We start from the raw sequence: 13068 nt of genomic DNA on the forward strand, positions 1-13068 counted from the left end.
TAGGGTCAAAGGATCTTTTGCATAACATGTTAACTATAGCTTATAGCACTGCATTATATAATTGAAATGTACTGAAAGAGTAGATCTTAAATGTTCTCACCAAAAACAAAAAAAAGCAAATATGTGAGATAATGAATATGTTAATTAACTCCATAAGGGGAATTCTTTCACAACGTATGTGTATATCAAGTCATCACATTGTACACTTTAAATGTCTTACCAATTTATTTGACAATTATACTTCAACAAAGCAGAAAAAAGAATAAAAATAATTTTAAAATAATTTAACAAACACAGACAAAAAACTGTAAGACAGATTTATAAAGTATTTCATTATTCATATAAGGTAATTCAATAAATTGACTATATTGGGTACTCAATCTATCCACTGGATGTTAATCTCTTCCATGAATTTTTTTTTTTTTGAGGAAGATTAGCCCTGAGCTAACATCTGCCACCAATCCTCCTCTTTTTTGCTGAGGAAGATTGGCCCTGATCTAACATCTGTGCTCATCTTCCTCTACTTTATATGTGGGAAACCTCCCACAGCATGCCTTGACAAGTGGTGTGTAGGTCTGCACCCAGGATCTGAACCGGCAAACCTCAGGCCACCGAAGCAGAATGTGAGAATTTAACCACTGCATCACTGGGCCTGTCCCTTTCAATGAATGTTTAATGATTCTATATACCAGAATTTCTAGTAGATGATATTTAATAAAATAGGCAGCAGAAGTAGGCTGATTCTAAATATACAAGGTTGAATCAATAGGACTCTGAGATTTCTCAGATAATGAAGTTGGGTTATCATGGTTGATATAAAGATTCTGGGTTAAAAAGCTGACTGAATATTGGTGTCATTAATGGAGTACAAGCAGTTCTTGGCTTAACACATACAGCATTCAGTTCTGATCATTTAAATTTGTGATCGCTGGGAGATATATGCAGACATGTTAAACATCCAGTTGTATATGTAAGTTTGCAGCTGTGAAAACAAGTTGGTACTGGAGATATACATTTGAGAGTATGAAAAAAATATGGCATTCAAAAGCATGGGACTGAATGAGATTAGCTCTCTAGATAAATGATGACTTATTTTTACACAAGATCACCAAAGTGTTGTAATGTAGGTGTTGATGCTTCATGGCTCATTTAATCATCAAACATTTTTCAGAATTTCAGACACATTAAATAATAAAATTTTCATTGTCCTAAGATGAAAAATACTCAGAATTGGTTTAATTGTTGAGGATGAATTCTTCCGTGAACACGCAATACACACAGTGACATTTGGAAAGTAATGCAATCACTTTCAGTGGCTGGCACTGTGTAGCAACACTTAAGAGGGCAGTGAGCCAATGGTGCAGAAATAATTGTAGCATCTATTTCTGTGGTTTGTTATCAAACAATTCATTAATAATATAAACTTTCTAAAGTTGATCTTCCTCTCTAATTCTTTTTGCTTGAAACTCATTTCACATTCCTCATATTCTAAAAACTGTAAATTAAATCTTGAAGTAGGTAAAAAGAGACATATGACCATCACTTCAAAACTGAAGTGATTGCTGGTGTTTGGGATGCCATTTGAAATCTTTATCCATCAAGAGATTACAATATGAAGTCTGTTCAGGTCAATAGATTTAATTCAGTTATCTAAAATACACTCCTACTGTTTTTTCAACACAGATAATATACAATAAATAACAGTGCCTTTCAGGCTAGACTAAGTAATGGCTACAAATAATCAAGGATGTACAGTAAAAAAGGCCTAATTCCCGCTTATATGGCATGCCCAATATGGATGAGCTGTGACTTTGCTTTGAGCTCTCCTTATTCTGGAACCAGGTTGATGAAACAGCTCTTGTCATTGTCATTGTCATTGTCCGTTTCCAAATCAAGTGAACAGAGATGTGGTATCCCAGTCAGTTTGGGCTGCTGTAACAAAGTACCATGGACTGGGTAGCTTTCAAACAACAGAAATTTATTTCACACAGTTTTGGAGGCTGGATGTCCAAGATCAGAATGCCAGCATGGTCAAGTTCTGGTTAGGATCCACTTCTGAGTTGCAGACTGCCATCTTCTCATTGTATCTAGAGGGCTAAAGAGCTCTCTGGAGTCTCTTTCATAAGGATGTGAATTGCATCATGAGAGCTTCACCCTCATGACTTAATTACTTCTCAAAGACCTCTACCTCCTAGTATCATCACATTGAGGGTTAGGATTTCAACATATGAATTTTGAGAGACAAAAACATTCAGTCCATGACAGTTGGTGGAGCACACCCTGGCTCTTAAAGCTCCCTCTTGGAAATTAAACATGCTGTTTCCTCTCATATTTCACTGGTCAGTCAAGCAGTGTCATGCCTGAGTCCAACACGGTAGAGATATTCCCTCTGGGGTGCCTGCCAAGGGATGGACAACAAATATTTTGAACAATTATAAATCTACCAGAGTAAGCAAAGACTCTTTGAAACAAACTTATTTACTCCAAAATTTATGTGCTAAAGTTCATTCACTTTAATTGTATACAGAGCCCCAATTTCTCATTCAAATTCTATTAACTGATTTGCTTGGCTAGGACAATCTTAGCTACCTGGTTTCTAAGTCAGAAGGACAAGTGAGACCTATAGCAAGCAAAAGCAGGGACAAGTCCAAGAAATAAGAGCCAGCAGCTTCCGGTACATATACTCATCATGGTAGAAGTCAGTAACTCCCAGACGGATGTGTGAAAACTCAGAATGCTTTTTAAGACCTAAGGCTTGAAAAGGACACACTGCCATTTCTGTCCAAATTCCATTGTCCAAAGTCAGTTAAAGACCCGAAGTTCAACATAACCAGCATCAACTCCTAGAGAAATGGAAATGAGGAATAGAGCAAATATTTGCTAAAATAATCTAATTTGCTCCAGATCTTCAGTTTCTAAGAACAATTTAATTCATCCTTCTCTTAGTATGACAATAAATATATTTTAGGGACAAGAGTATTCAGATTGGATGGATTAAAATATTTGATACCTAATGAGGAAGATAAAATCCTACTTTTTCAGAAAACTGGTTACCCATAATAACTCCTTTCCCAAGAGATACTGTGTATCTCAGAATGGGGATTTCCTGAGTCACCAGTGGAATAAACCTCAGTTTCTAAGATTTAATGCATAGTAAGTTTATGCGGGTTTTTTTTGAAATTCACTGTAACTACATTGTGCATCTTTCAAAAGCAAATATTAAGTATATTGGATATTAACGTGAAATATCTATGTGAGTCATGAATAGTTTCAGATTTATCATAAAACCAAATATATGAAACGTTTTTCATGATATCATGTTAATTTTATTTTTGTATATAGAATTTGAAATTTGAGTGTATTTTTTAAAGTTAGAGTTAATCCATATATCTCTTTAATATCATCAGTAGAAAAAAAGGTAAACACATTAATTATACAACAGACTTAACATCTCAAGTGATTTACAATCTTGATGTAAATTTTTAAAAAGTAAACATCACCATCTGAATTTGTTTGTAATCTGTACAATGAAATGACTGAGCTATATGTTTCTTTTCCTTTCTAAATGATTGCTATTTTTAATACTTCTTTGCTACTTGATAACCAGCTACCCAAATACTTAGTTTCAAACCAAGGCTATTTATTTATCTAATTATTCTGTTATTTGGTGATTTAGCTTACCACTGCTCAGCAGATCTTCTGCTGGGCTCACTCAAGTAATTGCGACCAGCTGCCAGGTAGCTGAGTGACTCTGAGCCAAGAGTGAGCTGGACGAAAGGGGGCAACAAGGCCATGTGTCTGTCATCACTTGGGAAGTTAACTCTGGCTCCTTTACTTGGGGCTGATCAAGGGTATTATCAGAAATAGTAGACATACATGGCCTCCTGAGTCTTAGATTTGCAACTTACCCAGCCTCACTTTCAACACATACTTTTGATTAAAGCAAATCACCATAAATTTAAGGTCTGGGGAAATAAGCTCTACCTCTTTATGGGAGCATCTGCAAAATATTGTGGCTATTTTTGCAATCTCCACAATAGTATAGGATAAAGTACAGTTTTATTACTAATATATAATATACATACCTACATATACATAGATTGATAGATAACACTGTCAAATCAAAGTTACTTTACTATTCCTCCCAAGCCTGCTAATACTGAGCCCATGATTACTCATCACTTTCATTATTATTTTCACCGTATTTGAGCCTTTTTTCAAAATGTATGTTACGGTAATACTAATTAAAGGTATATATAAATGCTATCTTTCCCTTTTACAAGTGAAGACAAAGTGACTTTGGTAATATCCCTGTCATTGTCATTGCAAATCAATGAGTGGAAATCACTTGTGTTTTAATCAACAATTTTTTAACAGACTGTAAATCCATAGTTATTCTAAGAAAGACTTTTTATTCTGATCATCGCTAAGAAATTATATCACCTAAAATGGACCCTGAAATATTTTACACTTTGTAATTAAGAAAACTCAAACTAGATTTAAAACATACTACATGGACATCTTTTTCCCTCCATTTTTATCTGTATTTACATTTTAATGAACTGCATTATTGATGAAGAGTTTTTGTATTTATGGAAAAATCACCTTTTCCAAAGAAGTGAATATAAATTAACTTGGATTATGCATACATACTTAAGTCTTTTCCCTATGATCCTAAAGCTGAATGATTAATCAGTGGGTAATAGAATATCATTCATTTATCAACCGCTTTCTTCACATAGCAGTTAATTTTCATGTTATAATACTTGGGACTATTTGGAAAGGAAAATGACTGCCATTTAATCACTGGTGTTTTTAACAAATTTTTTTAAATGATTATTTATTAGTTTGCTCATAGGTAATATTCTTTTATTTAAAATGGTCCTTCAGTATTTATAGAGAAACCATTTCATTTAAATATGGCTTGGGCTTCCTTATTTAGGTAATATCATATTAAATGAAAACTTTCCTGAGTGTAAGGATTATTTTCTTGGCTTCACAAACTTGCAATAAGAAAGCAAGTAATCATAAATGTTAAGAAGTCTAAGAAGTAATCATAAATGTTAATTTCACCAGGCTCTATTTTATTCTTAAAAATATGCTTTTGGGGCTGGCCCCATGGCCAAGTGATTTAAGTTCCACATGCTCCACTTGAGTGGCCCAGGTTCACAGGTTCAGATCCTGGGTGCAGACCTGCAGCCATGCTGTGGAGGCATCCCACATGCAAAGTGGAGGAAGATGGCACACATGTTAGCTCAGGGCAAAGGTGTTTCCTGGGCAGCCATTGCAGAAATGAGGGCTCCAGATAAGTATATAATCTCCTTTCTGGCAAGTCTCATCAATCTGTAGTGAGGCCACGGTGGGTGTGCAAGAATGGTGTGCCCCTGCTTATGTTCCCTGGGAGCTCCTCCTTAGCTTCCAGGTGTGAGGGAAACCCGAAGCCTCTCTCTCAGGCTGAAGCTCCAGGCTAAGTGAATAGGAAGACTGGGGTTCTGTGTCAGTCTGCTGTCTTTGAAGTGCCCTGGCACTTCAAAGTGCCAGGGAAGTGGAGGTAGGGGTCCTGCCAAGAACTGTCTTTCCTATTGTTACAGACCTGTGGAGCTCATGTATGGCCAGTCAACCTTGGCCACCAGGGTCAGGCGATCAAGGAGCATCCCCTCTGTGGATTATGCACACCCACTCGCTTTAGCAAGGCATCTGGAGAGTATAGGGTATGCAGTAAACTCACTGGCTTCAGGAAGGCAGCAAGAAAATGTCCTGACTGCACCCACCCATGGGCTTCAGCAATGCAGTGCCTTCTTTGTGCAGTGGCTGTAGACTGGGAGTGGGAGAATGCCATGACTACTTGCACTTGCCAACCCCAGTTGGGGATTGGGGGAGTTTCACTACTGACAGGCTTGCAGTCTTTAGCTAGGGAATCGGAGAAAGCCTAACCATTCATGCTTCAGGCCCTCACCAGGAAGTGGAGGAGTACTGCAACCACAGGCACTCTCTGGTTTCAGAAAGACAATGGGATAGTGAGATAGCGGTGGGACTGCTCACCCCTATCTGTCTTAGCTGGGAGGCAAGAAGGAGCCTGTCTGAGCCTGCCCATCTGTGCCAGTAGGCTAGACGGATAGTGCAACAATGGCATCCATCAGTGCCTTGGTTCCTGGGGAGCACCTCAGCAGTCCCCTGGCCCTCCAGCTGAGGCTCCTAGGTCAGTAAACACATCCCCTTGACATACAGTCTCGGCACTTTTCAAACTGCTGCTTTTTCGCGGGGTCTTGGGTGAGCAAGACCACATATGAATGCCCTTTGAGTGAGGTATCTCAGTTTCTTAAAGCACTTGGAGTCCCTTGGATGTGAGCTTTGTTGTTTCTCTAAGCCAGATGTTTCGTGGGCTCATTTCTCTGGTGCGGATCCCAGAAGTCAGGGTGCCTGATGGGGGCCACAAACTCCTTGCTCCTTTGGGAGAAGCACCTGTCTGTGAGATTCCTCCTTATTGTATGTTGCAGTGCTGGTGGTGGGTTTTTTGTGAGGCCCTGTCTCTGCTTCTCCTACCCATCTCAATGTGGTCCTTTTATCTTATGTTGTGGAGAGCAGTTCGTCTAGTTTTCAGATCTTTTTCAGAGAAAAATGATCAATTCCTAGGGAGCAGGTGAGTTCAGGATCTTCCTATGCCACTTTCTTGGAGCCTCTCCCACTTATCTATATTTTAGTTACAATCTAGAATAAACATATTCAACTCCATGTTCTATTTGCTAATGTAAAACCTTATAATAGAACTTCTGAGAGGTATTTTTTACACTTTCCTGAAGTAGTCAATTTTAAAATATGATTCTCTAGGCTAGTGCTCTTCCTTGTATCTCAGAAAACAGGAAGAAAAAGCTCTTGGCAGTTAGGAACCCTGCACTGAATATTTTGTATTTGTTCATGTGAGTGTGTGAATGTGTATTTTCGCACCTCTATATCTAATCATTTCTATCCAATTTGTCTTTTATTCTGTTTCTCTATCTTTACTGGTAAACAAAGTTTACTGAAAATTTTGGTTTGCACATTGTAATTACTCTGTCAAAGAAATTTCAAGTCTTGGTTGTTTTCTTTACCACTTAATTTTTATTTCTCTAAGTAGGATAAACAGTATTCTAGAGACATCTGTTCATTTCAAGGAATTCCTAAAAAAGTGACTTAAATGCAGTGTATAAAAGTAGCAATAGTACAAATTTTTTTTTGTGAAATACTGAAGTATTGTTGGATGCGGCAAATTGAAACAAATCCTAGATTTCACTCGAATGTAAAAAGCTTCTTCTAAGTCCATCAACTTAAATGTTGGATAAAATAGTAATAGTAAAACTATGATCAGTTGAAATTTAGAAGTAAATTTTTGGTTCAACCAATCAACACCATTTACCTTGCTTACTTAACATTTTAAAATTAATTTCCTCTGATGAGAAAGAAAGATTAATGAAGAGAATTTCAGGATTTCAGATGTAGGAATACTTATCTCTCCCATCTGCACAGTTAATTGTGATCCATAAAAGTGAATAAATTATAGTGATGACAATTTGTCCTTTTTAAGAGGTTGTAAAACTGGCTAAAAAGTAGAAGTTATTATGAATAAAATTCCTGATGAAGCTACAGAGACATCGATTTAGTAATCAGAAAGTCTTATATGCTCTGTTAATTATCATCTTTTCTTCTTTTTCTGCTCCGAGTACAACTAAAGGACCGGAAGAGTTGATCGAGCACAGTCTTGTGGCTAATTGAGCAACGCTGTTTGAATCATTTAATGGTTAATTATTTTTTTTCTGTTGTATTTGACTAAAATTGCTCCAGAAAGGGCAGTTCTCAAAGATTTATTCAAAATAAGCACTTTTCTAACATTTGAAAGTCAAATGTAATTTTAAAAAGTAAAAAATAAGTTAAAAACCTTGCTAGAAGCTTGTAATAACAACCGACTTCCGCAAGTAGGTTTGTTTCGGGAGAATATAATCTTAGTCTTGAAAGTTTGCAAATTCAGAGAGAAAAATACATATAGAAGATTGTCATTTAAACTATTCTAGTTTAAAGAAAAGCATACAGCTTTTCCACAGAAGTCAACTTGTGAAAGATTTTTCATATCAGATTAAGGAACTTCATTTGTTGTCACGTGACTTTGTACTCACAACTTTATTTTTGGCTTCAACAAAAGTGACTTCAAACTTTCTAATATGCTATATTGTATGCATGTTGAAATAGGAATTGCAGTAACACTGGGTGATTGCCCTCAAGGACCTCATAGATTGTTGGAACAACCAGCATGTAGACGCAAGATAATATGCCTTCATAAATTGATAGCTGAGCACATAGCAAACCCTAACTGAGCAGTTATTGATCATGAAAATTATTTGTTTTTCCAAATTAGATGGTCCTTGAAATGACTAACTGACAGATATTTCTTACTCTAGAGACTAGCATGTGGATTTTAGGCACCCCGATTAGAGAAACCAACATATGAAACTGTTTTGTGATTAAGTAACAGTGAGATAAAACAATGAACACTGTTAAAACAAACCACTACATTTTAAAAATGGAATTCAAATATCAGAGTTCAATAACCAAAATTAAAATGAAATATATGTTCAAGTTTATATACAGTACTTTCTCTAAAAACTGTTTTTAAAATATTTCTTAACATCTTTCAGAGAAGAGCGATGCTATGAAATAGTTGAAAATTTGATACTCACAGAACACTTTAGGATCCTTTTCTTATTTACAGCACTAATTCTCAATACAAATGGGAATTAGTATCATTCTTCAGTGCTTAAATCTGAGAACTTTCTTATTTAGTAAATCATATGTATATAGAAGAAACAAAAAAAATGTTTGCTTAATGGCATAGCACACTTTTGGTTATAGTTCTATTAAGCAGGGAGTACCATATGGTAAAAAAAAGTATTCATTGTTATATTTTTAATATATAATAAAATTTTAAATATAATGTAATGGTAAGAACCCTCCCGGATATTACCATATGTCATCCCTTTATGCACTTTTTTTTCCATTTCACCCTCTCAAAATAGCTATAAGAAGATTTTAGTGCAGCAATAAAATAAAATAAAACATGTACACAATATTCTATACATGTTTAGAAAAAGGAAATACATTTTTCTTGAGAGACCATGAAAATGTCTTTGGATGTAGACTTCGAAGGATTATCGAGTTTTTCATAAGCCAATGAAAGGGATCAGAAGTGGAGGGGAAATTCAGTTTGCAACTTTGATATGAACAAAGTCAAAAGGTCCAAATGTGTTGTGATGGCTTGAGGTGTTTGAGTAGAACTCTTACCATCATGAATTTTCCAATTTCGATGAAGAGATATTTCTTTTATTCATTTTTCTAACATTAGAAGGGTTAATTTTAGCTGATCAGGAACAAATAATTTGTCTAACCATTATACACTTAGAAAATCCAAATTATATATCTAACATGCATTTTGAGGGAGCTGTAGTTTTTTTGGTTGGGAGTTTTAATAACGTAACTAACTAGAGGGCTTAGATAGGGACCGGCCAGGTGGCACAGCTGTTGAGTGCACACGTTCTGCTTGGGTGGCCTGAGGTTTGCTGGTTCGGATCCCGGGTGCGGACATGGGACTGTTTGGCGAGCCATGCCATGGTAGGTGTCCCACATATAAGGTGGAGGAAGATGGGTACAGATGTTAACTCAGGGCCAGTCTTCCTCAGCAAAAGAAAAAAAAAAAAAAGAGGATTGACAGCAGTAAGCTCAGGGCTAATCTTCCTCTAAAAAAAAATGATAGAGGGCTTAGATAGAATATTTTTTCTCATGATACTCTGAAGTAACATTTTCCTCTTTTGTCCACATAAATCAACCTCACTTACTCAGGCTCCTCTGCTATCCATTGTTTTACCTTCTATCTATCTTGTGAATTTACTCAAACTTTTAATTGATAGTCTCACCGGTTTGAAAACCAGAAATTGAATATTATGGGCAAAGAAAATTCAAAAATATATTTTAGAGATAAAAGGTTGGGCAGACTCACATAATAACACCATTATTGCTACCTATAAATATAAGATTTTAGAAAAAGATATATTGATGTAATGTTTCAATGTTGTTAAAGCAGTAGTGACTGAAAATTAAACTTTAAAGTTTATACTTTAAACATTAAATTACATTTTCTTCTGAAACAAACATATAGCAAACAACTAAACACCTTTTCCTCATAATTTTCTCTATTTTCTTTTCCTTTTCAGGTGACACAAACATCTACTATTCATGATGTTAAACAAAAATTTCACAAAGCATGTAAGTTTTATATGTAATTTAGAATTTATATTATAGTCTTTTTGTTCTTAAATTGGTTCACATTTATCTCTAAGAATAAGTCCAATATTATGATGGAAAGTGTGTATGGAACCGTATTTTTACATGGAATTGAGAAATAATATTATGCTAAATACTTCTTGTCCAGTATTTATACTGGTCAAATCTCTTCCACAAAGGAATTGTTTAAAACACATTGAAATTATGCTACTGAATTTTATCGATAGCTAGATTTACCTCATTGAGAGATCTATTATCATTTTCTTGGAAATAGTTATATAAGGTTTGTTTAAAATAGATTTTTATTTCTACAACTTTTCAGTAAAGTTTACCCACAACTTAAACATAGTGAAAATATCTATAATTACGAGAGATCATTTTTTATAGACTTTAATCTTATAGTAGTTTTAGACTCATAGTAACACTGAACAGAAAATACACAAAGTTTGTGTCCACCTCCATACCCCCACACATGCACAGCCTCCCCAAAAACATTCCAAATCAGAGTGGTACGTTTATTACAACCCATTCACCTACAGTGGCACATTATTATTTCCCAAAGTCCACAGTTTACATAGAGTTCATCTTTGGCATTGTTACATTCTATGGGTGTTCATAGGGAGCATTTTCAATCATTTGGATTCGGTTGAACAATATTTCTTTTCTGAACATATTTTTAAATCTCACAATTTAATACATTAAACTGTTTAATAATATCCAAGAGTAAGATAAGTAGAACTGTCATAATTTTCATCATTTTTTTAGGGAAAAAATAGAATATTGACTGAATACTTTCTGTACATATGAAGTCAAGTGAGGCATAATGACTAATTAAATGAAGGTGGAAGACGTCGTGTCAGTTTTCAAAAAATAGTCTCATGAGGAAGACACAAATGTATATCCAAAGAATATAAAAAGTAAAACCCAAATAGTCAATATACCTAAAATTTATAAATATTTATGGGAAAAGATCCTTTTCAAATTTTTAATAGGAACAGATAGCATAAAGAGGATGGGATAGAATTATCTGAAATATGCTTAACCAGTTAAACATTCTTGAGGAAGGTGAGTTCAAATATTTTACCATAAAGACATGTAGGATGTGGATATGCAGACAGGAATCAGAAAAGGATGACCGTAAGGAAAAAAGAACAAAACAAGAGAAGTGCTGAGATCTGTCATGGATTAATTCTCCAACTTTTAGCATGATAATCTAGTTCTCTGTATATTTATGCCAATATTTTCTAAATTATTGAAATTTTTCAATCTCCAAATTTGTATCATCGCATAGTCTATGTGAATCCTGTTACTCTGGTTATTTACGCAAGTATTTCCAGTTTATTTTCATTCTGCAGGCATTTGTTTTGAGTTAATTCGCATTTTCATATGAAATATGGACCTCGGTAAACTAGTAATTGAATTGCCTTCTTTGGGAAGACTTAGACCAATTTTATCCTATACAGTAGTTTCAGAAAGTTTGGATTGTAGTAATAAGTGAGAAGACATTTGAAAATGACTTTTTTTTTTACTATAAAGTAGAAAGATGAAAGAAAATGATTGCATTTAAATTAATAATGACAATATAATAAATATAGTATTTCTATTATTGTCTGGAAATGTGGAAATGAATCAAAGGCTACGTATGGGTAGAAAGAATGTGCAGTCACCTAGATGTGTGCTTCTATGATTGCTTTTATGATAGTTTGTGTTATATATAGACATACATAACGATTCCTCAGAATCTTAAAATTATAGAGCCCAAAGTTCTATGTTAATGTGGTCCAGAGCCTATTTTTAGGAATTTTGAAAGTGAAATTAAGTAGCTTGTGGAAAATCTTAGAAATGTCCAGTTTCAGAACTGGACAATTGAAAATATGACAATAATAGGTTAGTTTTAATAGCTATATCAAGACTCAAGAATTTCTTGACAACTATTATTTTATTGACTTCCTAAGCACGGTTCTAATTTTTAACAACTTTACATAAATTTGAATCTTTTCTACTTCTTAAAAATTACCTTTACTTTGAAAGTATATTCATCACTTAAAGAAAAATATTTAGGCAGTTTTGCACTTACTATACTATTTTTGAAAAACTAACTGGTCTTCAAGTTTTACAGAGTATAGAAACACAAAAACATTTTTTGCTGCATTACATTACAAAGCAGTACCTAGAAGTCAATTAAATTGGACATTGTTTAACATATTTGCCAAATAGTAAAAGGCAACCAAAAAAACATTGCTAACATTAACAATATGTGACTGTATGTACAATGGTAAAAACTAAAAGTTATGTGTTGATTGCCTCAACATTTTATGTGTTTACCATACTTTAAAACCAGATAACATTGAATACTTTAATCAATTTCATAAACCTATTCAAACAATAATAATCATACGCATATAACTACAATTAGATTTTTCTACAAACTTACTTCTTTATTTTCTGACACTATATCATGTTTTTATTATGACATTTCTAATGCTGTTTGTTTTCAGGCCCTGGAGTTAAAATAGGAATTGTTAATCTTGTAAAGGAAAAAAAACCTCTTATCAGAAGACCAGTTTTCCTGAGGGGACAATTCTCCTTACAAATCTTTTATCTCTATGCTTTGTTCTCTTAGGTGTTCGGACTGATCTTGATTTCTTGTCTCCCTACTATTTCTCTGACTTGTGTCAGCTTTACATTTTTCTTAGTTCTATTTTAGAACTCTCTTTACTGTGATTTTTCTTGTCCTGTACACTGACTATCTTGTGTCCTCCC

General features: G+C 34.6%; 1 protein-coding gene across 4 annotated transcripts in view; it reads left to right on the forward strand.

Moving 5' to 3' along the window:
* TECRL (trans-2,3-enoyl-CoA reductase like) overlaps positions 1–13068 on the forward strand; it is a 97886-nt gene that overhangs the window by 17474 nt on the left and 67344 nt on the right. For all 4 annotated transcript variants that reach the window (XM_070612818.1, XM_070612821.1, XM_070612820.1 and 1 more), the window contains exon 2: positions 10236–10287. In XM_070612818.1, the coding sequence (XP_070468919.1) occupies positions 10236–10287 (52 nt within the window). The remainder of the gene's footprint in view (positions 1–10235; positions 10288–13068) is intronic.

This window comes from Equus przewalskii, chromosome 3 (genome assembly GCF_037783145.1).
Source record: "Equus przewalskii isolate Varuska chromosome 3, EquPr2, whole genome shotgun sequence".
Lineage (NCBI taxonomy): Eukaryota > Metazoa > Chordata > Mammalia > Perissodactyla > Equidae > Equus > Equus przewalskii.